The sequence below is a fragment of the Pogoniulus pusillus genome, chromosome 5 (genome assembly GCF_015220805.1).
Source record: "Pogoniulus pusillus isolate bPogPus1 chromosome 5, bPogPus1.pri, whole genome shotgun sequence".
Lineage (NCBI taxonomy): Eukaryota > Metazoa > Chordata > Aves > Piciformes > Lybiidae > Pogoniulus > Pogoniulus pusillus.
Window position 1 is genome coordinate 4,059,890 of NC_087268.1, and position 27,027 is coordinate 4,086,916.

General features: G+C 43.0%; 1 protein-coding gene across 1 annotated transcript in view; it reads left to right on the plus strand.

Moving 5' to 3' along the window:
• Window positions 1-27,027, plus strand: part of SHROOM2 (shroom family member 2) — a 134,231-nt gene that overhangs the window by 48,418 nt on the left and 58,786 nt on the right. Inside the window, exon 2 of the mRNA XM_064143043.1 lies at window positions 9,509-9,660. Coding sequence (XP_063999113.1) covers window positions 9,509-9,660 — 152 coding nt within the window. The remainder of the gene's footprint in view (window positions 1-9,508; window positions 9,661-27,027) is intronic.

Sequence of the window (27,027 nt, forward strand, 5' to 3'; positions counted from 1 at the left end):
TTTCCTTGCTGGACTTGTGCTGCCCTGTAGGAACTGTCAACATGGGAAAACACTGTAGTTTTTACCTATGTAGTTGCTTTGTGAAGGTGAAATACACTGCTCTGAGAAGGCCTGGATGTGCTTCTAAATGTGATTGTGTTAGAATCATAGAATCAACCAGGCTGGAAGAGACCTCCAAGATCATCCAGGCCAACCTAGCACCCAGCCCTAGCCAGTCAACTAGACCATGGCACTAAGTGCCTCAGCCAGGCTTTGCTTGAACACCTCCAGGGATGGTGCCTCCACCACCTCCCTGGGCAGCCCATTCCAGTGCCAATCACTCTCTCTGCCAACAACTTCCTCCTAACATCCAGCCTAGACCTCCCCCGGCACAACTTGAGACTGTGTCCCCTTGTTCTATTGCTGGTTGTCTGTTAGAAGAGACCAACCACCACCTGGCTACAGCCTCCCTTCAGGTAGCAATGAGGTCCCCCCTGAGCCTCCTCTTCTCCAGGCTAAACAGGCCCAGCTCCCTCAGCCTCTCCTCATGGGGTTTGTAATTCTGAGCTGGAACACAAATAATTATTTATCTGGAAGCTGTAAAATGTGTCTAGCAAAGCTTAGATACTAATAGCAAAAAAATCCATCCCTGATACTAAGCAGCTCATTTTCCTTTCCTGATACATTATCTCTGTTTTTAAAGCAACAAGCTGTGTTTTAGGTTTTGAGGTTTTCATTCTAGTAGAAACGTTCAGTGCTGCTGAGATGTTTCCAACTTTGTTGCTACGACAGTGGGACCATTAAAAAAAAATCTTTAAGAATAAATATGTTCAGATTTTAAAACCTCCAAATCTATAGAAAGTCTCTCTTCCTGATACTTTTCATCTGGAAATTGTTATTACTTTGAATCATAAAATCGACCAGGTTGGAAGAGACCTCCAAGATCATCCAGTCCAACCTATCACCCAGCCCTAGCCAGTCAACTAGATCATGGCACTAAGTGCCTCATCCAGGCTTTTCTTCAACACCTCCAGGGATGGCGACTCCACCACCTCCCTGGGCAGCCCATTCCAATGCCAATCACTCTCTCTGTCCAGAACTTCCTCCTAACATCCAGCCTAGACCTACCCCTGGCACAACTTGAGACTGTGTCCCCTTGTTCTGTTGATGGTTGTCTGTTAGAAGAGACCAACCCCCACCTGGCTACAGCTTCCCTTCAGGTAGTTATAGACAGCAATGAGGTCACCATGGAGGGCAAATATTTCTTCAATTTTAAACTGTAAAAGTTTTTTACTTGAATTGGTCTTCAATTTGCTGCAGAGCCTAATCAGGTTTTAAATAGACTAAAATATAATAAGACTATCCTCTTAGATGTGTAGTAACTTATAAGGTGAAAGGTCTTCTCACAGGCCAATGGCAGGTATTGTTTTGAACGTAGGTTGTTATTAAGTGTTAATTGGTTTACGTGTGTGGTGTTTTTTGTGGGTTTTGTTTTTAATTACGGATGTTTTTCCATAGTTCTGGTTTGAGGAACTCTGCAGTTAGATTTCAGCTTGGAGTAAGCTTTTACAGCTGTAATGAATGCCTCGCAAAAAATGGCCTGTTCTAGTGGAAGTGACAGCAAGCCCTTAATGAAAGCAGTGAAGTGGACACTATTATGAAAAGTGACTATAAATACTTAAATAACTGTATCAAGTGACAGTTTTGTTCAAAATATAGTTGGTGTTTTTTTTAAAGATGGGGGAGGAGGGAAGGGAGAAAAGATTGATGGGCAAATACCCAAGTGTTAAATACACCACAGAAAGAGCAGTTAGAAAGGACTGTGGTAGACTGTGTCCTATTGCTGAACTCTGCCCTTTGAAAAAATGCTTCCAAATTGATTTTTAAGAGCCACCTGTTGACAGAAGGCAGCACTCCTGCCAGCTTGCTTTCTGCCCCTTGTGATGTAGGACATTTTGAAAGAGCAACTGGCCAAAGTGGGGTTTTCTGCCTATTCAGAGATTCTGTGGCAGTTAGCATGAGCTGTTGCCATGTTTAGGGAAGAAACAAACTGCTGTTAGGAAAATACAGTCCCATGGACAAAACCTTTGTGCTGTTTGCTCTGTTTAAACAAAATCTAGGGAAGAGCAAGTATGGGCAATGACTGGGGGTGTGAAATGATACCAGGCAGAAGGTAATTTCTGTGTTACGATAGTGTCTCCAAGTGAAGCAGACATTTACCTGCCTGATCAGAGTGCAACAACTGCCCAGTTAATGGTATTGGATAGTCCTGCATAGGTGCAGGTTTGTAGCAAGCTGTTAAGCTTGCCTTTGTGTGGTGTTCCTTAAAGGTCACATTGGGTGGTTTCTGATGGCTGTTGGGCACACAAGTTGATGTGTAGAGGTGGTTTGGGGTTATGGGTACTCTTCAATGACTTGGACATTTGTGCTGAATTCCTTGCTTTACTGCAGACTGTTTGGGGCCCATCTGTAAAAGGAGGAAAAAGTTAGTTCCCTGCCAGGTGACTTTCCAACAGTCTATTTAATGTCCAAGTACTAAATCAGAAGTGAGAGAGGTGTAAGAGAAGGAAAAACCAAGTGTTAGCCTTGCCTAACTTCTAGTGCATGCATGCCTGTGTGAGATGCTTTATGTTTGCACATCCTTTGGACCAGTTTGGTCCCATTGTAGTTTTATCCTGCCTTAGTTTGACCTGTGAGTCTGGCTGGTAAACGTAGCCCTTGCTGCTCGAAATGATATTTGCAGCATGTATAGCTGGTGCCAGGTCAGTTCTGGTCATCTTAGTTGATACCTCAGAGTTGTACATGTGCCAGGCTTGAACTGTAAAGGTATTTCTCCTTCGTTTAATTGTATGCAGATCACAATAAATAACACTTCCTACATTTTCCTTGTTCTGAAGACCTCTTAAAAAGATCATTAGGTTTTTGGGAAAAAAATCATCTGTATGAGATGCTTGTAAGGCAAACAACCACAGAATCATTTCTTGGCTGCATGAGAAGTGAATGATGATAAAACAGCTTACTGCAGCTGATAGCAGAATGCTGATAAAGGGTGCTGTTTTTTCCTGTATTTGTGTCTGGGTTTGGGTTTCCATCCCCTTTCCCACCCTGTCCACAGAGAGCACGGACAAGAAACTGTCAGCATTGTAAACAAAAGCAGATCTTTTGTGACACTCTCACGCTGTATTTCCCCAACCTGTCTCCTACTTGTTTATACAGGTGCCTATAGAGGAATGTGGGGATTTTAAGTAAAGTGTCAGACCTGATAAACACACAAGTTAAGGGGTCATATTCTAGAACTGGTGCTCTGCATCAACCTTGTAGCCTTTTAAAGCTGCACATATAGGGCATTATTACCCCTCTCACATATATTACCAACAGTGGAAATAGAGGCTTGTGAATGTCCTTTGGATGTGTTTGTGTACCTAGCTGTTAGACTTGCTCTGCAGCTCAGCTCTTTCCCTGTTTCATGTTCTTCACAGGAAGAATTTCACATTTCAGAGTTAAACATATGTTGGTTTTTTTTCAGCCACAGTTTTAATCCTGTTGCCTACATTAACATCTTATGTAGTTTTCTCTTATTTATTTATTACCTGAAATTTTATAAGCAAAGATAAATTTGGGAGAATGTGACAATTAATTGTGCTAGTTTGAAGCAGGCTAGAATGTTTTGGTGAGAAGGACTAGATCATAGGCTGAGCAATCAAAACAATGGTGATGTCTGCTTTGCTCACAGTCTTGCTGAGAAGTATAGGAACAAGAAATAAAAACATTAGGTAACACACTTGGCCACTCTAGCTTGGGCTGCTGGCTGAACTGCATCTCTCTAACCTCACCCTCCATTTTGGACTAACCCACTTTGCTTCCTAACCCCCTGGCCAAACCTCCATTCTTCCTTGGGACTGGGGTAAGGTTGAGAGGGGCAGGGGGAAGGTGAAGGGGAGGTTGAGAGCCCCTCCAGGGGACTCAGGTTTCTGGGAGGGGAGTTGTGTTTCTGTATTACCTTTTACCTTGTCTATTTCTGTCTATAACTGTATATACTGTAAATATCTGCTTGTCTATTGTGCCAGCTGTAAATATAAGCTTCATTCATATTTCCAGAGCCATCTGAGTCTAGTCTGGGTGATTTCTAAAGTGAGGAACACCCAAACCGTCACATTAATATAGATGGAATGACTGAAGTCTGCAGTTCCAGATTTCCCCAAAATTTGCCTTTGATTTTTGCATTAGAGAGGTCAGCAGGGACAGCAGGGTAAGAGTTCAAGTCTGTCTAAACAGATGCTTTTCATCAACAAGCATCCTTTTCATCTCCTTTTGAAAACACTTTTTTTTTGGGGCAATAGTATCAACATGGCTGTGAAGGATAGGAAGTCGTGGTGTTTACTCTTAATTTAGCCTAGTAAGAGGGGTATGATTTTTTTGTGTCTATTGAAAGCATGGTTTCAGAGCACTTCTAGAACTCTAGTCATCCAAGATAGGCAGTGTAACTATACCTGGGCTTGCTTTTGTTTGTTTGTGGGGTTTTTGAGGGCTTACGTCAGTTATTTGTAAGAAAATAAGGTGGAGGGTTTTTTTCTTGTACCTTTTGTTTCCTCGTCTTGTTATAATGTTAAGATGGGTGTTAAGTGTCTGCAAATACTTCAGACTGAGCAGAGGTGTTACGCAGTCAGAGGTTTGCATCCACTCACATCTGCCTGCTGGCAGTGACTGAGTTAGAGCTCTTCTTTTTGACTGCTGCTGAAAGACTTCAACTTAAAATCTCCCTCTGCATATTGAAGGCTTTACTTTCATCTCTGTACCTAGGTTTACCGGGAGTCCAAAAATCAAAAAGAAATCGACGCTAGTTAGGTAAATCCTGAATGCAGAATAGCATAGCTGACTCCGTAAATGAGTGAAACAGGTTCTTGTTTACGATGTGAAAGAGGTGTGAAATGTTTCTAGTTCCACATTGTTTATGTAATTCACTTGGGACTAAAACTTTTAGTGAGTGTCTGCTGCAATGGAATGTTTTTAATGGGTGGAAAAAAACAAACTAAGAAACAGTAAACTTGTAAGAATAGTAAATAGAAAAAGGGAAAACACAAAGGCAAAGCTGGAATGCTGTTGTCCAAGTTTAAACAAAGGAGACTGGATGAGGCATTAAATAATGCCATGGTCTAGGTGACTGGATAGGGCTGGGTGCTAGGTTGAACTGGATGATCTTGGAGGTCTCTTCCAACCTGGTTGATTCTATGATCTTGCAGGTCTCTTCCAACCTGGTTGATTCTGTGATCTTGCAGGTCTCTTCCAACCTGGTTGATTCTATGATCTTGGAGATCTCTTCCAACCTGGTTGATTCAGTGATTCTATGATCTTAGAGGTCTCTTCCAACCTGGTTTATTCTATGATAAGGGTAATATTTTTGAAGAGGTCTTTTCCTCATGTTTGTTGGTTTTTTGGCTGCATTTCTTTAGATATGTGTAAAGCCACTTTGTTAAGTTGTGCTGACTAAAGCACTTTCAGTGCAGCTGAAGAATTTGTATCCTTCCTGTCTAGTACATTTTCAGGTTTCCACTTAAAAGGACATTGTCAAGTGGAGTTGCATTCGTACAGCCCCAACAGGGATCTTAGTATGAACTGTTTAAGCTTGTTCGGATCAAGGCGACTTTAACTGTGCATAGATGTGTGTGGTTTTTATCCTGCCAGGCTGCGGCTGATCTAGGAGCAAGTTGCTAAAGAAAGCCACTTCCAGTCTTCTTGAGAATGGCTTCAGCTTTGTGCTTAGGTTTTTATTTAAATGTAGTTGTTTTTCCTGATGTTGTTTTGGACAACCAGAGTCGCTTTGGGAAGTTTGCACTTAGAATCACAGAATCAACCAGGTTGGAAGAGACCTCCAAGATCATCCAGTCCAACCTAGCACCCAGCCCTAGCCAATCAACTAGACCATGGCACTAAGTGCCTCAGCCAGGCTTTTCTTGAAGACCCCCAGGGATGGTGCCTCCACCACCTCCCTGGGCAGCCCATTCCAATGGGAAATCACTCTCTGTGAAGAACTTCTTCCTAATATCCAGCCTATACCTACCCTGGCACAACTTGAGACTGTGTCCCCTTGTTCTATTGCTGGTTACCTGGGAGAAGAGGCCACCCCCCACCTGGCTATAATGCCCCTTCAGGTAGTTGTAGACAGCAATAAGGTCACCCCTGAGCCTCCTCTTCTCCAGGCTAAACAGGCCCAGCTCCCTCAACCTCTCCTCATAGGATTTGTGCTCCAGGCCCCTCACCAGCTTTGTTGCCCTTCTCTGGACATGTGCCAGCACCTCAACATCTTTCTTGAGTTGAGGGGCCCAGAACTGGACACAGTACTCAAGGTGTGGTCTGACCAGTGCTGAGTACAGCACTTTGTGGAATGTGTAGCCGAAATGAAAACTCAGAGGGGGTAACTGAATACTCCCTGCTTCGGTGCATTGCCAGCCTGCAGAGAAAACAAACATGCGTACTGAGAACAATGAGCATTCCTTCAAACCCTCGGAGACAGATTTTTGCCCTTCTTCGCAAAATATTTTCTACAAAAAGACCCTACTGAGGGTTTCAGTCCCAGGTGGCAGGGCTAAGGGGCTTCTCACCCTTATCATTCAACTGATGCCTTGTTCAGGGCATGAGGTCTGTAACTGATTGGCATCTACGTTTTGGAGTTGAAAATGTGTAATCTGAACAGATATTGCTGCGTCAGCCACCCCACACCTGATTTTTTTTTACCTCTGTTTGCCCTTCTCCCTACAGTTCTAGTGATTCAACTTTGAAGTCCATAAACGTTTTTGCACTATTTTTTTTTCTGAACTGTTTCACACCTCTAAATGCAATTTTAATAGCCTGGAAATGCATCTGAACGCTTGATAGACTTTGTTGCCTTAGGAAGCTTGATAAATAGGAGTTTCAGGCTGCCTGTTCCCTTGTTCAGCTCTGCCTGATTTCAGGGTCCCTCATATGACAACCACTCTATACTTGACAATCTTTTACTGAAATCTTTCCTTGCATATAGGCAATTTCCATTTTTCTTCCTGTGTTTCCAACTTTACTGAGAATTTGCAGTGATAACTTGGTGTTCGAGTAAATTCATGTTCAGAGAAGTCATTGCTTGAGAACTAGGTGTATCAGGATTTAGAAACTGGCTCTGTCTTTATTTTCAGAACTTATCTTAATAAAACCACATAAAGTTGCTTGTTGAATATTAATAATGAGTATTTTAGATAGGCTATAAGACTAAGCATTTTTCATTGCATTCTTTTTGGCTTGGATGTACAGGTTTGAAGATTTTAAAGAACATTTATCCTGATCTTACATAAAGAGAGTTTTTATGTGCCTGCAATGAGGTTGCTGTGCTATATGAGATCATCCTAATGAACTTTCATCATGAGAGATTGCTTTTTTTTTAAAAAAAAGTAATTTAATTTATACTTTTGTTGCTGGAGTGTTCCTAAGAGCTGTACCGTGAGCTTAAGAATTAAATTAGGTTTCCTCTGGATTTATCTCACTGTTGATTGATTTTGGTGCCTTGGAAGGTGGTCATTCTTTATGATGCTTTCTGCAGTTGGGGCAATTACAGGGCATGATTCTTTCTAGGTTCCCTGGCATTTAATAATGTGGGCCTCAGAGACAGTGTACTCAATGCAAAATATAATGAAGACATAAATAAAAGTATTTGCTTTGAAGATGTAGTGTCAAATCCACAAGAAGTGGGGCATAGATTGTGAGCAAGTGAAGGAGCAATAAAATGAAATAGATGATGGGCTGGTGCAACTCGGGAGCCAGAGGCTAGGTTGACAGCAAAGGAGATGGGAAAAAACTGAGACAGTCAAATGCCTGAAGAATGAAGTGTTCAACACCTATGTTTAGAATCATTTAGGTTGGGAAAGATCTTTAAGGCCATTGAATTCAACCGTGAATCCAGCACTGCCAAGTCTACCACTAAACCATGTCCCTAAGCACCACATTAAGAAGTCTTTTGAATACCTTCATGGATTGGGACTCCCACTTCCCTTGCAGTTACTTTCAGAGGTTGACAACCTTCTGGTGAAGAACTCTTTCCTAATGTCCAATCAAAACCTCTTGTGGTGTAACTTGAGACTATTTATTTTTGTCCTATCACTTGTTACATGGGAGAAGAGACTGACACCAATCTCACTATAACCTCCTTTCAGGTAGTTGTAGAGAGTGATATGGTCTCTCTTCAGCCTCCTTTCCCCCAGGCTTAACAACCCCAGTTCCTTCAGGCATTATTGGCAACTTGGACCTCTTCAGATATCCAGAACTGGGGATAAATGATTGAAAATGGTTTGGTGAGCACTTCTGCCAGCTTCCATTGTTAGGTGGATTCCATACAGCCAAAGAGACTTGTGTGTATCTGAGTGGTGTCCCATTTGATTATGGGATTATTTGATTCTATTCCTCATCCCTGTCATCCAGTTCAGGAGGCAAGGCACTAGGAGAACAGTTGGTCTAACAAGGCAAAAAAAGGCATTCAGTACCTCATCCTTTTCCTCAGCATTTTATCCCTGTGTTTCCTTCTGATCTGGAAGGATCACCTCATTTTGTTGTTAATATGTTTACAGAAACTTGTCTTAATTGTCTTTCAAGGTAGTAGCCAGATTAGGGTCTAGTTGGGCTTTGGCCCTTCTAATTTTCTCCCTGTATAACCTCATAACATCCTTATAGTTCTGATTTGAAATCAGTTTACATGGTTGGTACTGTCTAGTCTGGATGAGCAAACTCTTGAGATTTGTTTTAGATGTTCAGAATGGGTAACTTGTCATGTGTTGTTTAGGAGATTTTTTTTCCCTTCACTGGGGTGGGAACTGCCAAAACTTGGCTCTTTCATTGATCTTGTGTGTGTTCTGCCATGTCATGAATAGTTGTGTAAAAAATTAATGCATGTGAGAGATGCCTCTGGCAAAAAATTCACCTTCCACTGAATTTCCCTTAGTACTGCACTGTCTTTCAGCAGTGTGGTACATCAGTTTTCTTTCTTGCATCTCAGACCATCCTCTCTTCACAGACCATCCTCTCCTAGACAGAGCTGGTAACATGTACAAAAGTATCTGAGAGTTTACAATCCATACAGCTAAGTGTAAATCACTTTATTTTGTAGACCAGCTTGTTGAGCAGTATTTTGGGGTTTCATTGCATGCCAGATTTTTCTGGTTGGCTGTGTGGTTAATGTTACTAACTGTGGTTAATATTATTAGTTACCTTCTTTACAGAACCAGATTTTAAGATGTCTGCTCAAAGTTCTATTTTCAAGTACAATTACCTGTACAGTATTGAACGGAGCTCAAGGTCACAGATGCTTTTGAGTCACAAATTTTCATCAAGCTTTTATAGTTTTCCCAGGGAATTGCTCCCCTTCCATTTCATTCCTATTTTGATGATCTCTGTATCATTACTCTGTCTTTATAGAGGTTATGAGTGTATCTTAAAAACATTAAAATCTCATTATTTTCAAAGTGGCATTATCCAACCTCAATGATTTTACCATTTGATATGCTTTTTTTTGCAGATTGAAGATGGGAGCAAAGCTGCAGCTGTGGACAAGTTACTGGCTGGGGATGAAATTGTTGGTATCAATGATGTGGGCCTCTCTGGCTTCCGACAAGAAGCAATCTGTCTGGTGAAAGGTTCACACAAGACACTGAAGCTTGTAGTAAAAAGGTAAGCTTGTGTTTAGCTGGAAAACCAGACACGTTCCAGGCTGTAAGCTACTGGGCAACTAAGATTTGGCAAGATGACAACTTTCACTTAGTGTTATTAATGTGCACATTATGCAGCGTTACCTCCTTCTTGAACACAGACCCTTTATGGAGGAAGATGTGGGGAGAGGTAGCCTATTGATCAGAGCAAAAACTGAGGCAATGTATTTTGTGAGTACTGCTGTGATGTGGTGGCTGTTCATTTCTGTCCTCATGAGGGGCAGGGGCCTGGAGCCAACCTTTGCAGACAACTCTGTGTCCCTGCCTTTGCGTGGCAACATAGGCAGTGCTTTTTAGTGGATTTGCTGTTCAGGCCAGTTGGGCAGTGAGAGGAGAGTTATATGGGAAGGTTTGGGGCAATAATTTTCTCACTTTGTGGGAATATAGTCGTCGTCCCTGGGGCAGTTCAAGGCAAGGTTGGATGTGGCACTTGGTGCCATGGTCTAGCCTTGGGCACTGTGGTAAAGGGTTGGACTTGATGATCTGTGAGGTCTCTTCCAACCTTGGTGATACTGTGATACTGTAATATTTGAGGCCTCAAACATTTCTTACATGGTTTGAGCAAAGACTGTTTTCAGTTAGTCGTTAGTGAATGGATGAGGCACTTAGTGCCATGGTCTAGTTGATTGGTTAGGGCTGGGTGCTAGGTTGGACTGGATGATCTTGGAGGTCTCTTCCAACCTGGTTGATTCTATGATTCTATTCTAAAGGGAAAAACTGAAACAGTTTATCAAAACAATGCATTTTGATGTGGAATTTTTTTGGTTTGTGATTCTGACTTAGGACTTTTAAGTTCACCCTTCTTTTACCAACTTGATTTTAAAAAACAATCTTCACAAAATAATCTTGCTGAAAATGAACAGTTGTTAAATCTTGTAACTATTAAAAAAAACTAAACTTAGAATGACCAAAAAAAAAAATCTTATTCATTTCCTACTCTGAATTGGAACTGATTATTAATGACTTTTATTAAATCACCAACTAGTCTTTCATATGAGAAACACCAGTTAGAGTCAAAAAAGTGCTGTGGCAGCACAGAAAATGCTGAGAACTGAGCTTTTGACAGGTGTTTCAGTGCAGTCCCTAAAGATAAGCAGTAATTAAGGCTGTGTTAAATGAGGGCTGACTTTCTGAAATAGCACTGATTTAAAAAAAGTAAGCTACAAAAGCATGCTTCCCACCTTTCATAAGAAGGTGATTTGTCTTTTGAAAAAGAAGAAATTATGGGAACTTTCTCTTTCACAGGTCCTCACCAATAGCTTTATGTCCTCACCAATAGGTACTTCTGCAAGCGCTCCCCAGGTTTTTGTAGCACTGAAGCTAATACATGCAAAATAAAATGCATTCACAACTATTACAAAGCATGTTGATCCTCAGCAGTTTCAACTTGCTGTAGCTGTTCCAGGAAAAGCACTTTTGTTAGCAGATGTTACATCAGCTGTTTCTGTTACAGAAAGGCAGAACTTCAGGGTTGAGAAGTTTTATAGACATTGAAGAATTTGCCAAGACAGCAAGACTTAATTACTACAAAAAGCTTCAGATCAAGTTGGAAAGATCCCTCTTTCTTAGTGCTTTTTTGGTTTTATGTCAGGAACTTGCTCAATCTGTGAGTCCTGATCTATCTTTGGAAATGGCAGAAAGCTTGATGCTGAAATTCCTTCATAAGGAATATGGCTACGTTGTGCTGGTCATTCGCAAATACTTTGTGCATGTTGTTTTGGAGCTCTTTCCTACAACTAAAGGCACAGATTTGCTGCTGTGAATTCGTGACCGTTCTCTGCAGGCAGCAGAGCCCCATTGCTATGCATGCCTGTGTGCAGTTTGGTGCAAAGCTGATGAATTTTCGTCAGCCCTTTCTCATCAGTCTTCTTTTTCTCATCCCTAGCACGTGTGTGAGGGGCAAAAGCAACCTAACTGCTCCAGCCAAGAGGCTGAAATAGTGGCTGTTGTTAGACAAAACATTTTAAAATTCATTAAGTTTTCCAGAGCTCCCCAAAAAGAGGCAAGAGCCTTTTGGGTCCTTTAAAAGCCTGCATAATATTAGATTAAGTTTCATAGGAGTTACTGAATGAAAATAGCTAGGGTTGTTTTTGCCTATGGTTTTTCAACTTTGCTCTTTCTCTTGGAAAGTTGCCTTAGGACGTCGGTCCTTTGACAGTCAGAAACCTTTTAACATCCAGTCTCGTTTTATTCTTGGCCAGCTTGTTCTCATGCACTGCTGTTTGTGTACTGAAACAGCTTTTCCTGTTAGAAGTGCAAATGATGCACATTTTTATAATGCTCCTGTTGTGTGCTTTCTTTCACAAGGTATGGTTTGAACAGCAGCATTGTTTTGTTTGCCCTAAATCTTAGCCTGATATTTTTATAAGTGCTTTAAACAGTCCTGTTTTAAAGCAAGTTATTTAGTCTTTGTATGAGCCCTCCTGTGGGTCTGGGCTGAGTTGGATCAGGGAACTGACCTGACTGCAAAATTACTTGGGGAAGTAGGTTTTCAGATGAATAAGATCACCACTTTTCAGAGGCAGGCTGCACTTTAATTACAGCAACCTCAAAATGGCTGCCTTAGCATTTTTAGGCTATTTCAGTCCTGTTTAGATCCACACTTAACTGTTCTCTGGAGAGACTGGCAATAATCTCACTATTCCCTTTTACTGAATTACATAGAAGATGAAGTATTGATCTGTAGGTCATCTTGGCATCTCCCTGTCTGCTAGCCCTGCATCCTTTGTCTAGCGCTGTGATGCTTCTCTATAGTGTTCATTTAGCATTTTATTCCCTGTGGATAAGGCATGAAATAGACAAATGGTTTGAAGTTCAACACTCCAGTCCTGAAGGTTAAATAAATAAATCAATCTTTGTTTTAATAATTTTTTGCCCTTGCTATCTGTGACAGTTAGCTTGGGAAGCTAAGATCTACGTTTTGTGTTAAGAATTTTTTTTCCCTTTTGGGTAGTTTGTGGTGTCTATTTCCAGACTGATCCAGGATTGAAAAGCAAACGTCTTTAAAATTGTCGTGATGTGGATGACTTAGTTTTCAGCAAAATTATTCTGGGAAGTAGAGAACTTCCTTCCTGTTAAAGTCAACAGAATTAACCTCCACACACACCCCCCCCCCCAACAAACAAACCCAAAAACCCGAAAAAACAAACAACAAAATCCAACAAACCAAGCAGAACAAAACCCAAGAACACACCCTAGCAGAAAATCTCAAAAGACAAAACCACAAAGGAACACCCATCAGGGGAAAAAAAACCCAACAGGTTTTATTTGTCACCACTGTAAAGTGCCCATGCGAAATTCTTCCATATCACAGATCATCAAGTCCAACCCTTTACCACAGAGCTCAAGGCTAGACCATGGCACCAAGTGCCACGTCCAACCTTGCCTTGAACAGCTCCAGGGACGGCGACTCCACCACCTCCCCGGGCAGCCCATTCCAGTGTCCAATGACTCTCTCAGTGAAGAACTTTCTCCTCACCTCCAGCCTAAATTTGCCCTGGCGTAGCTTGAGGCTGTGTCCTCTTGTTCTGGTGCTGGCCACCTGAGAGAAGAGAGCAACCTCCTCCTGGCCACAACCTCCCCTCAGGTAGTTGTAGACAGCAATAAGGTCACCCCTGAGCCTCCTCTTCTCCAGGCTAACCAATCCCAGCTCCCTCAGCCTCTCCTCGTAGGGCTGTGCTCAAGGCCTCTCCCCAGCCTCGTTGCCCTTCTCTGGGCACGCTCAAGCATCTCAATGTCCCTCCTAAACTGGGTCACTCCTCCATGCAGTAACATCACATCCTGGTCTTACATTGGTATTTCTGTACTCCTGAGCAGCATGCTGGTTTCAGTTTTGAACTCTTTACATACCTGCAGCCAAGCCCAAGAGAAAAAGTTCTGCCATAGTGAGGAACATGTTTCGTTCACAATAATTAACTTGTGACAAATGAGGGTTTCTCAGAGGTCTAGTGGTGGTCAGCAGTGCATAGCTGGCTTCCACAAAATTCTTTTTGCATGCTGCATTTGAAGTGTCTGATGCTTGACTTGCATATGTAAACTAACACTGGTCTCCAAATAAAAGTGCCTGGAGTACCAAATAGCATGAATTTGTTGGCTGGGAGGATGTGTTTTGCTGTATGTTTTTGGAATCGTTGTATTATTGTGGTCTAAGCCAAATCAGGGCTTCAGCTAGCTCAATGACAGATATGATGTTTAGCTTACATATATTGATGTTTGATCAAATATGGTGTACTTTTGGCCTCTAGATTTAAGGGGGACTCAGGAGTCTTAGTCTTGTTTTGCTCAAGTGGATTAGTCAAAGCAATACATCTTAATTATGCTCTAGTTCATCACTGAAGTACTAAATTGTTTCTTGATTACATTCTTTTCTTATGAAACTGTGCTTATGACATTTCTGACAGGAATTATATGTGATTTTCTCTGGTTTTGGAAAAGGTGTGTGTTTATATATACACACATAAAATTGCTCTGAGTGTTGATACTGAGGCAGTTAAGGTATTATGTGTAATTTAACTGTTCTGCATGCACTTCTAACTTTGATTCCCTTTTAGTTATTAAATACAATCTTTGCTTTTCCTTTCTGTATTTCGTTTTGGTGCCTTCATGGTGCCTGGCACTTGATGTGGAGGATGGCAGGGACAACAGCTGTGTTAGGTGTGAGCAGATCAGGGATTTGATGAATGTGTTGGCTGAACTAAAAGAAGAGGTGGAAAGACTATGAACTATAAGAGACTGTGAAAGGGAAATTGACTATTTCCATAATCCTCCCCAAAAAAATCTTAACTAGAGTTAACTCTTAGTGAAGCAGAGTCTGATACCCTCCCATCAGCAAGTCTCTCAGCCTCCATGTAGTAGCCCACATGAGCAGGGTCAACGGGAACAGGTCTCCTCCCAACAGAACTACTGCAAACAGAGCAAGTGCACTACTTCAAGAAGCACACTGCCTACAGTGCACTTGCAGAATAGGTATGAGGGTCTGCAGGAGGAACAGGTTGTCAGCAAGGATGAGGACTCAAGAAGCCCAGAGCTGCACCAAAGACAGGTTGCCTCAGGCCAGCCATCAAAACCAATCCTGAAAGTAAACTTCAGAGGGTCAGTTAGCGGAGACTCCCTGCTGAAGGGAGCAGAGGGCCTGATATGCAGACCAAACCCACTTCAGAGAGAGGTCTGCTGCCTCCCTGGTGCCCAGGTAGGAGACATTGTAGGTAAACTTCCCAGCCTTGTGAGTCCTTCAGACTACTACCTGCTACTGGTCTTTCAAGTGGGTAGCGATGATGCAATGAGAGGCTCACAATCAATTAAAAGAGACTTCAGGACCTTAGGGCAGCTGCTAAAGGGATCAGGAGCACAAATTGTGTTGTCTGTCCCTCTAACATCAGCAATGGACGAGGGAACATGTAGGAAGAGCCAACAGCTCAATTCATGGCCCCGGGGGCTGGTGTCACCAGGCATTTGGATTCTACAACCATGGCTCAGTTTACAAGGCACCAGAGCTACAAACAGCTAATGGGATGCACTTGTCCCAGAGGCGGAAAAGGATCCTGGGGCTGGAATTGGCATGGCTCATTGATAGGGATTTAAACGAGATTCAAAAGGGGAAGGGGTTAATAGTCTTCTGCTGGCTGGTGACAAACAGTGGGGCAGCTCACTGGAGGCAGAGGGATGTGGAGCCAATGAGGGCCTTCAACTTGCTGCCCTGAAGCAAGTCAGGGATGATGCATCAGGACAATCTGAGAAATCAAGGGGACTGGGCACAAGAGGAGGCCAGGGCCAGCCCAGCTGAAGTGCCTCTATGCAAATGCAGAGAGCTTGGGCAACAAACAGGATGAATTAAGGGCCACTGTGCTGCTGCGGTGCCATGACATAGTGGCTATTACTGAGACTTGGTGGGATGATTGCCATGACTGGAATGTAGGGGTAGATAGGTACAAGCTCTTTAGGAAGGGTAGGTAGGGAAGGAGAGAAGGAGGCAGTGCCCTCTATATCAGTGGCCAGCTAGAATCAGTGGAGCTCCACCTGGGGAAGGATGCTCAGCTGGTTGAGAGTGTATGGGTTAAAACTAAAGGGAAGACAGGGGAGGGTGATGTTACTGTAGGAGTCTGCTACAGGCCACCCGACCAGCAGAACCAAACAGATGAGGCCCTTCACAGGGAAGCAGAAGCAGTTTCCAGGTCACAAGCCCTGGTCCTCATGGGGGTTTTCAACCACTCTGACATCTGCTGGAGGGACAACACAGCAAAGCATCAGCAATCCAAGATGTTCGTGGATTGCATAGATGACAACTTCCACCTCCAAATGGTAGAGGAACCAACAAGAAAAGCTGCTATGCTGGACCTTGTTCTGGCCAACAGGGAAGGGCTGGTGACTGACGTGAGACTCAGGGACAGCCTTGGTTGCAGTGACCACAGTGCAGTTGAATTTAAGATCCTGAGGGCAACCAGGAGGGAGTAGTCTAAGCTTATGACTCTAGACTTTAGGCATGCAGACTTTGATCGCTTCAAGGATCTGCTGGCCAAAGTATCATGGGACAAAGCTTTAGCAGGAAGTGGGGCCCAGGACAGCTAATTAGTATTCGAGGATCACCTCCTCTGTGTCCAGGAACAATGCATACCAACAAAAAGGAAAGCAGGGAAGAATGTTAGGAGGCTGCCTTGCTGAGCAAGGAGCTCCTGGAGCTCCTGTGTTCCCTTCACTATGGTGACCCTACAAGTACCACCGAGGTTTGGAGTTTCTCATGCTAGGTGTTTCTGTGGTGGAGGACTGCACACCTACACAACACTTCTCTTAATTTTCTGCCTGCCTCATCCATTTCTTGCTTGAGTTAACATGATTTGAGTCATGCTTTTGCTGACACACTAATGGACACTTGAGGTGAAAGTAAGCTTCAGTTCCTCCAACTGCTGCTTGGTTTTAAAGAACAAATTATTGTCTTGCAGTTTTGCATGTTTATCTTGAACTGTCAGGACTCTCTTGATTCTTATGTTGCAACTGACATGTTTTCATCTTGTGGGGACTTTCATAATTTATTTCTGTATATATAAAGAAATATATCTTCATTTCTTTAAAACAAATCCATCCTGTGAAGGTTGGATAATAAAGTAAAAAAAACATAATAGATGTCCCCATGTTTTACCAAGTTAGCTCTGTTAGAGCAGTGTTTGGAGTACTAGGAAGGGCACAAGACATTTCCTTGTAGGTGAAAGGAATCCTCTATAATTTGAATATACTTGTGGCAATGTTACTCAGTTTGTGAAGGAAGTACCAAAACTGAGAGATGTTGTTTTTTGGTGGAATAGAATATGCATCAAAGACTAACAGCCTGTGTGTCATGAGTGGTTTCTAAGGTGGTTTTGGTTGTTGGCTTTTTTCACCCAGTCCTGCAAGCACTTGTCAAAATGGCTAATTCTGAGCATGAGTAGTCTCATCCAATTTAGTGAGAGCACTCACATGACTGATAAAAAAGTATGCAAGTGCTTAGAGGATTTGACCATAGCTTTTTACCAGGTTAGTACATAGGATTTATCTTTTAAACTACTTTCTCCTGGAGAAGAGGAAGCTCAGGGGGGACCTCATTGCTGTCTACAACTACCTGAAGGGAAGCTGTAGCCAGCTGGGGTTGATCTCTTCTCCCAGGCAACCAGCAACAGAACAAGGGGACACAGTCTCAAGTTGTGGCGGGGGAGGTCTAGGCTGGATGTTGGAGGAAGTTGTTGGCAGAGAGAGTGATTGGCATTGGAATGGGCTGCCCAGGGAGGTGGTGGAGTCACCATCCCTGGAGGTGTTCAAGAACAGACTGGATGAGGCACTTAGTGCCATGGTCTGGTTGACTGGCTAGGGCTGGGTGCTAGGTTGGCCTGGCTGATCTTGGAGGTTTCTTCCAACCTGGTTGATTCTATGATTTTATGCTTGTGTTTCAGTGTATTCCAGTTTTCTTTATGGGACTTCTTAGGTTACATATTTCATCTGAAGATTAAATGATTGACGAGATTGAAAACTTGGACCGTTCTTAAACATTTCAGTGTCAAGTAGCCTAGCACATTGACACAGAGGTTTTCTCCTCTACTTTGTCCACACCTAACACCTTGAAAAGATTAGAAAAAGGTTTGAAAATAATTTCTGAATCCAGGCCTTAACTCCAGAAATATAACCCCTTCAAAGAAGGGCAGGAATGCAAGAGGGTTGCAGTTTTAGTTACTAAATAACTGAACAAATTTGCATCTTTATCTCTTACACAAGAAACCCATTATTTTATGGTCATTGCTGCTGAATCTGCATAATACTGGATCACCTGGCAAAACAAGGTCTGGCACAGAGATACCTGCTGCAGAGTTATATGGCCCTTAAACTTTTAGTGCAGCTTCATGCTGAGTGCAATTGAAGGACAGTGACAAAAGATGTGGTGTGGGGAAATTTCTGCTGAGTTGCAATTGAAATCAGAGGCAATTCTTTGGTCTGGCTTTTGGAGCAGCCTTGCTGACAGGTGGGCAGCCAAACCAAGGGTAGCATGTGATGGGGAAGAAAGCACTGTTGGGGATAATCAGGTCGAAAAATCTGATCTGGTATGAGACATGTCAGAGCAAAGTACCTTTCCCAAGTAAAATTTGCAGCATCTCAGCTTCTGACTTTCTTCTTTGTGGAGGCTCAGTAATTTGCATCATGTGGCTGTAGTGTTTTAATGAGTAATAAGATGAAGTTAGGCTGGTCCATCTCCTGAAATGCCCTGGGTCTGGAGGAACTCTTTCTGCAGTCCCATTTTTGGGTCACTTTGGACATTAAGTGAGTCACAGCAGAAATTGATATGAGAATGCACCACAGCTGTGCAGAAATGTGGTTTCTGAGGAATCTCAATTCAGTTGGGGCAGCAACTGAACATTAAGCTCGTTGTGATAAGTGGCTAGGAGGTCAGGTTGCAGCAATGCAAGGGTTTCCACAGCTGTGTGCTCCCAGGACATGGCAGGTTCCTTCTTGCTGAAGGCAGCACGCTGAGCTGTAGGGAGCTGCCTGCTGTTGAACTTGCTAACTCTGTCCTAGAAAAAAGAAGTGGTGGGGGGAGCATGTCCAAAGGCTGCTCTCCTTTCTGATCCTTTGCCTCAGCCATGGTGAGACAGTTTAAACTCCCTTGTGTATTTGACACCTGCTGCTGCTGTTGGCATTTGCCCTGTCAGAGGCTGCATTTTTCAGCATTACTGGTGAATTAAGCCTTTTATGTGGTTATGTTAAAAGTGAACTTCTTCAGTGTTTTACTTGCATAGAATAATAATTTCAAAATATTTGAAAGTAGAGCTTGCTGGAGCCACTATTTATCACTATTTTTACAACATTTCAAGCATTTTAAATGCTTTCAGATGGTAAATACTCAAAAAAGAGGTTTCATTATCCTGTAGACAGTTTTTGATAAGTTGTCATTAAAATTGAGGTAAGAGAATGACCTCAGGAGTTTAATGCTACCTAACCATCAAAAGGTAACAGAATATGTACAAAATAAGGATGAGGAAGGAGCATTTAGGTAGCTTACATAATATACCATAAATCCCAAGATCAATACTTTTATCTCAACCATCCAGATAGATGTGCCTGTCTTGTTCCCCAAGGCAGAGCCTTGTGAATTTAGCAGGTAGGAAGATCCATGAAGTCATACCTCATACAACTTCATACCTCATTGTCGACAGTGCATGTCTTATTTAGAAATGAAATTGCTGTTCCATCCTGCTCAAGCCTGCACAGATGGGCAGAGGTACAAGGAAAACTGGAGCAAACTGTGATGATGAAATTCTGATTTGCTCAAGTTAATGACTGAACTCTTTAAGGGCACTAATACTTGATAGTTTGTTTGTGTTTCTTTGTTTCCATAGACCAAAGCAGAGAGGTCTCTTTATTTTAGTGCAAAATGTAATTTACTAGTTTATGGGATAGGAAAGGAACTACTCTGCTGTTCTCCAACAAATACTCCCTCCATCATATAGAATCATAGAATCAACCAGGTTGGAAGAGACCTCCAAGATCATCCAGTCCAACCTAGCACCCAGCCCTAGCCAGTCAACTAGACCATGGCACCAAGTGCCTCAGCCAGGCTTTTCTTGAGTACCCCCAGGGATGGTGCCTCCACCTCCCTGGGCAGCCCATTCCAATGCCAATCACTCTCTCTGCCAACAACTTCCTCCTAACATCCAGCCTAGACTTCCCCTGGCACAACTTGAGACTGTGTCCCCTTGTTCTGTTGCTGGTTGGCTGGGAGAAGAGACCAACCCCCACCTGGCTACAACCTCCCTTCAGGTAGTTGTAGACAGCAATGAGCTCTGCCCTGAGCCTCCTCTCCTCCAGTTGGCTCTAGTGTGGCATTGCTGTTTGCTCCATTCTCAGACACAGGCAGATGGGAAGTCAGACCAACTGGTTAGCCAACACATGGGAGGAGAAGGCAGAGAGCAATGCTACCCACCGTGTGGGTCTTGCTGTGATTGAGAGCAAGGCTTGTGTGAATTCTGGCAGATGGCAATGGGCATTAGATTGGGTATTACAGAAAACTTTTTCACAGAAAGAGTGCTCAGGCTTTGGAATGGGCTGCCCAGGGAGCAGCCTAGGGAGGTAGTTAAGTCACCACTCCTCGATGTGTTTAGAAGTCGTTATAAATCGTTTGGGTGTGGTGCTTGGGGCTATGGAGTAGGGTGGACTTTGTAGAGTAGGGTTATTGATTGCGCTTGGTGATCTGAGGGCTTTTTCTGACCTGAATGATTCTGTGATTTAATATAGGATATGCTGCTTTGCTGATACTTTAGGGCACTGCACAGACACCTACTGGTTCAGTTTGCCATTCTAAGAAATTCAAATGTTAATAGATTGCTTCTGTTACTTCTTTTCTATCTTGTAGAGTACCTTCCTCCCCCCAGAAGTACAGAAGTTAAGCATGTAGGGCTATGTTGATTTGATGAGCTTGTGGTTGGTTTGGGGTTTTTTCCCCCAGAATTCTAGGTCATTTGCTTTTTTAGGAATATTTTTTGGGATTCTTTTCCTCTTCTGATAAGATACTGAAATGCAAAGCACAGAAAGATGAAAATGCAAAAAAACCCCAGGAACTCCTTGTTTTGCATGGGAAAATTGCTGTAGTTCAGTGTGCTGCTTCCAGAAAAATAAGCTGCCTGATGTTGTTGTTGTTGTTGTTAGAATGTGTCAGCACTTTCCATGGAAAGGTAAGAAGGGAGTTGGAGATGTTCAGATACTCGGTGCATCGAGACCAAAACAAACACAGTTCAGATGTTTTAGTCCATCATGTTGAGCTCTAGTGAGATCCAGTCACTCAAAAGAGGAAGAACAAGGAAAAAATACCAGAAAACAACCTGTACATTTCGTATGTGTCAGCTGGAGTGAGTAAGTTTAAAGGTGCCTAAACTCCAAAAACTGCTGAGTAATCTCCCCTTGAGAACGGAGAACAATGAATGTGTCTCAAAGTCCATGTTCTAAAACAGAGACGCTCAGACTCTCTTCTAACTTCTGAAGGTCACAGCTATCCCAATTCAATGCTTGAAGTCTTCTTTTAAGCGTGCAAGTAAGACTGCTTGATCACAACAGATGCTTTTTTTCCCCCCTCCTTTTTTTGCTTTTGCTTTATTTTAGTCTGAATAGCTTCAAACCTGTCGTTGTCCCCATGGTGGAATCCTTTGCTGGTAGCGCTCTCTTGTGGCTACTTCTATTAAATGACTTTACTTCCAAAAATAAGTATTAAATGGATACATATATACAATGCATACACAATATGTATAAAGTATGGATTTTGTACAGATTTCATCTGTCTAAAATTTGGAATTTTCTGCTCTAGAACACACACAGTCACTTTTGGATAATCATTCCTAAATTAATTGTGGTGATCACAGTATCATCAGGGTTGGAAGAGACCTCATAGATCATCAAGTCCAACCCTTTACCACAGAGCTCAAGGCCAGACCATGGCACCAAGTGCCACGTCCAATCCTGCCTTGAACAGCTCCAGGGACGGCGACTCCGCCACCTCCCCGGGCAGCCCATTCCAATGTCCAATGACTCTCTCAGTGAAGAACTTTCTCCTCACCTCCAGCCTCTGCATCATATTTCAATGATGCAGAATGGTCGATCTAGACAAAAGCACCCCAAATGTGCTTCCCAGAGCATCAAGAAGTGTATTGAGCATTCAGGTTTTTTTGTTGTGGTTTCTTTTTTTGGTGAAAAGCCATATGCCTGAGGAAAGACAGGTGAGAAACTAGGCAGGGACAGGAATCCACATGGGTTTGACAGATGGACAACTCAGTGGGTTAAAACCTGGCTTGATGGCCATACCCAAAGTGTGGCTGTCGGTGGGTCCATGTCTCAGTGGAGGCCAGTGACAGAGGCCCTCAAGGATCAGTACTGAAACCAGTCTCATGAAGCATCTTCTTTGGTAACATGAAACACCTTCATTGGTGACATGGACAGTGGAATGGAGTGCACCCTCAGCAAGTTTACTGATGACACCAAGCTGTGTGGTGCAGCTGACATGCTGGAGGGAAGAGATGCCATCCAGAGGGACCTTGACAGGCTGGAGAGATAGGCCATGGCAACCTCATGAAGTTCAAGAAGACCAAGTGCAGGGTCCTGCATCTAGGTCAGGGCAATGCCAAGCACAAATACAGGCTGGGCAGTGACTGGCTTGAGAGCAGCCCTGAGGAAGAGAGACTTGGAGGCGCTGGTGGATGAGGAGCTCAACATGAGCCACCAGTGTACACTTGCAGCCCAGAAAGCCAGCCGTATCCTGGGCTGCATCAAGAGAAGTGTGGCCATCAGGTTGAGGGAGGTGATTCTCCCCCTCTACACTGTTCTCCTGAGACCCCATCTGGAGTACTGTGTCCAATTCTGGAGCCCCTATTACAAGAAAGATATGGATGTGCTGGAACATATCCAGAGAAGGGACACAGGATGATCAGAGGGCTAGAGCGGTTCTCCTGTGAGGACAGGCTGAGAGAGTCAGGGCTGTTCCATCTGGAGAGAAGGAGGCTCTGAGGTGACCTTATTGTGACCTTCCATTATCCGAAGGGGCCTACAGGAAAGCTGGTGAGGGACTTCTTAGGATGTCAGGTGGTGATAGGACTAGGGAGAATGGAGCAAAATCAGATATAGGTAGATTCAGATAAGATGTTAGGAAGAAGCTCTTCACCATGAGAGTGGTGAGACGCTGGAATAGGTTTGCCCAGGGAGGTGGTGGAAGCTTCATCCCAGGATGTTTTTGAGGCCAGGCTGGATGTGGCTCTGAGCAACCTGATCTAATGTGAGGTGTCCCTGTCTGTGGCAGAGGTGTTGGAACTGGGTGATCTGTGAGGTCACTTCCAGCCCTCGCAATTCTGTGATTCTTATTAGCTAACATATTTTGAGATACAAGTTTCCTTTTCTCTAAAATTATTTTTCAACTTTTTTTTTTATCACTGTACCAATGTAATTTTAATAGTTTTTTTTGGGCAGTGGATTAAATAGTACTGACTTTATGCAGTTGATTCTTTTATGTAGAATGAAGATAGACTTGGTGCTGGAAATTCAGGTGAAACAGTCTCTTTTCCCATTTGATTTTATTTCCCTGCTTTTCCAAATAATTCACAAGTATAGAATAATATTTTTCAGCTGGACTTGGCACCCTCATTCACATCACAATGACTCTGTGTTTTTAGACTTTCAGAAATGGTGTTAGAGAAGTGAGCCATCAAATGAAAGTCAGTTTTTCTCTGAACTGAATGTACACATGCGAGTGTGTTAATAATTGGAAAGCAAGGGATTATTTTGGCTTACCTTTATTAGGACAACTTCATTATAATAGCTTTAACATCTCAGACTGCCTCATTACTTTAACATCTTTGAGAAGTTAATGCTTACTATAAAGTGGAGTCATTTTTTGGTAGGATATTGCATTCTGGGTGGGAAAGTTTTAGCTCTATGCTGTCTATTTTCCAGCAAGTTCACACAGCAGAGCTACCGGACTGTGCAACTGTGTAATTCCACCACGTTCTGTCTTAACTAGATTTCTTCTTTAAATCTACATATGCCTGCATACAATAAGATCACTTTTTGCTCTTTTGCCAGCCTCTTCTTCCCTCCTGAAGTATGAGGATTTCTGTATAATCCATAGTACTTCCAGCATTCCATTTGTAGTGCATCTTCTTTTGGCCTATGAAAATCCATTCATTTTTCTTATGCAGGTTTGTGATGCTTTGGGAGTTACCCACCCCCCCTATCTCCTCCCCCTCCCCCTGGTGAGTTCACCCAGACTAGGCTCATCTGGCTGGAAGTTAAGGAATGAAACTATATTCACAGCTTAGCACAATTATATAAGCAGATATTTACAATATATTACAAATATTTACAGCTATATACAAAAATACACAGGTTAAAAGGAATACAGAAACACAATAGCCCTCCCAGAAATCATAGTCCCCATGAGGGGCTCCCAACCACCCTTCCACCTTCTTTCCACCCCTCTGCCTTATCCCAGAGTCTGCCTGATGTGCAAGGTGAGTTGCAAGGATTGGCAAGAGGGGTTAGGAGCAGAATGATTAGTTGGGTTACACAAATCCAAGCACAACAGCAGAAGCCCACAGAGAAAACACAGACACTGAGCTCTGACAGCTATCTGTGTTCATGTCCTTGCTTTTATACATCCTATCAAACCTATGAGTGAAGTAGACATCACCATTATTCCCTTTTCACAGCCTATGATCTAATTTTACTCATTGAAATATTCTGATTAGCCTCAAACCAGCACAAGGTTGGAGGTCACTCAGTTGGTAAGGATGCTGCAGTGAAGTCAACTTCTTGTAGCAGTAAGTCTGCTGTGGTACAACACAGAACCAATAAAAACCATACACTCAATGTGTGTTTAATGAGATGGGTGAGTGACCCTAAGGAAAACCTGAACTCAGCACATGGGTCAGTACATAAGAGGAAAGTTCCTTCTCGTTCACCTGGGTGGAGCATACAGCAGAACTAATATTCTTTGTGTTCCCTCCAACTAAACTCTGTGCAGCCTCTTTGGGGACCCCAAAGTGCTGCTCCCTGAGAATACTGGTTGGTTTTAATGTACAGGAAAAATGTCTGTAGCTCTCAAATGCCATTGACAGCTCATAGCTAAAGAGGCCCAAATTGTTGTGGAGATTTTCTTTCCGCTTTTGCTCTTTGTCACTCACAGGTGATGTTATTAAAATGGTCTATCCACCCACATACTTGCCTAGAAGTGCAAAAGGCAAGAACTGAATAGCTGGAGATAAAACCAACCAACTTCCCTCCCCCCTAAAAAAAAAACAAACCCAAAACAGCCTGAAACAAACAAAACCCAACCAACAAAACAACCACCACCAAATGAACCCAGTGAAAACCAGCAACAGAAACACACACACACAAAACAAACAAAACCAAAGCAAGTTTCAGCAGCATAGTAATCTCAGTGTATTTTCCATGTGTTGTGTTAAACAACACTTCAGATTAAAAACTAGAATCCCTTTTCCTTCTCTGAGAACAGTCCTCTGGTTTCATGTTTGGGGCTTTGCTGAGCTTCACAGGCAGTGGTCACTGGAGTGGGTTGTTGGAGCTGCTGGTGTGACTAATCAAAACTGCTATGGCTTCTTAGCAGGGAGCAGTAACAAGGCTCCTTTGTGCGTCTAATTATATCCCCCTAAGCTGGTACAGTGGTGAGGATTAGTGCAGGAGGAGGACAGTAAGTTGCAGAGCGCTTCATGGTCCCATGCTCTGCTCCACCAGCATTGCCTACTTTAGCTGGGGACAGAGCCCAGGTGGGTACCACTTGCACCCTGTGCATGGTGTCCCAACCTGCAGCCAGGGCCCCATTGCTTGTCTGCCCACCCGGACCCATGCCTAGCCTTGAGAAGAAAGAGGTCTTAGGGAGAAGGCATTGCCCAGTGCGGTGCCTGGGTAGGTGCCTAGGGCTGTGTTGGAGTGGAGAGGCTGCTGCTGAGCTGGCTAGGAAACAGGACACCAGCACCTGATGAGTGCCCTGCAGCCCATCGCTGGGATAGGCAAGTGGTCAGGGTACCTTTCTCTTGGCCTTTTTGTATCTTAATAACTTCTCTGTGGTTGGGTGAGGGGAAGCCTTGCAGGATTGTCTCAAATGTGTCTGATTAATATTTTGTAGCAGGCTTGTGGAAGTGGATTCTGCAGGTGTGACAGAGAGGAGGTGATTTTGGAAAGACTGTTTTGTGATTTGCTTGCCAATTTGTCTCCTGTTTCTCATGCAAACCCAATTTCAGCATGCTTCATGTGGCTGAGCAAAGCCACTCATCTCCTAGCAAGGCCATGTCCTGGAGTAGTTTTCAGTTGCTGCTTTCTAAGAGGTCTTCAACCAACTTTCTTGGGCCAGTCTCTTCATCCCAGTAAGTATCATCAGGACAAATCATTGCAGCTAAATCAGTTGGTTAGTGAAGCTTAAGAATCTGAAGTCTTGGGAGGTTTTCAGTCTTGAGCTTTGCTTAGTGTCAAAAGAAAATGCAACGGAAAAGGTTTCCCAGGCAGTGAGCACTTTGCTGACATGTACAGAAGTTACACGAGGACGCAGAAGAATTTTTACGGAACAGTGCAAAGGGAAATGAGCATACTGGTAAATACATGACACCAAAAGTGTGTATTTGTTCTTCCATCTAGATCTAAAGAAGAGATTATGGGATTTCTCCTTGGGAAGGAGAGGAATATGAAGTAGTGAGCAAGGAGAGAAGGAAAAAATACATTTGTATTGTGCAGGTTTGGGAAGAGGCAGGGAGGATAGTAAGTGATAAATTTGGCTGAGTCGGACCTTTTCTTGCTGTCAGGCAGTTGCTGCCTCCTGCTCTTTAAAGACATATGCTATGAAGGTGGGGTGCTGGAACAGCATGGGCTCAGATGTGTTTCTGTCTCTATCTGCTTAGTGGAGACCAGACAGAGCAGCTAGCTCCATTAGAGAAATCCTAATCTAGTCATGCTAATGGATCTTCCTTCCACTGTGAGCTGCTCGGACAGAATCTGCCTGTTATATTTGCAGACTTGGATCACAGAAGACTTGTGATCAACTATTAAGGGTTACTGTTAGTTTATAATAATAGCAGAGTGTTGGCACAGAAAATACATCATGTGTTTCTTCTGACCTCACTCAATTTTGAGTAGAGCTATAAAAGTCTTTCATTAATCACTTGGAGCCCATATGTAGTATTCAGTGTGTCTTTTTCAGTGGCCTTTTCCTATGTATGAAAGACACATTTTCTGTTCTTTGATGCTGTTTAAACTTCCCTGAGGAGAGCTGTGCTATCCTAACACCAGTGTTACAATCCAGTTTCGTTTTCCAGCTGAAAAAGATTAAATC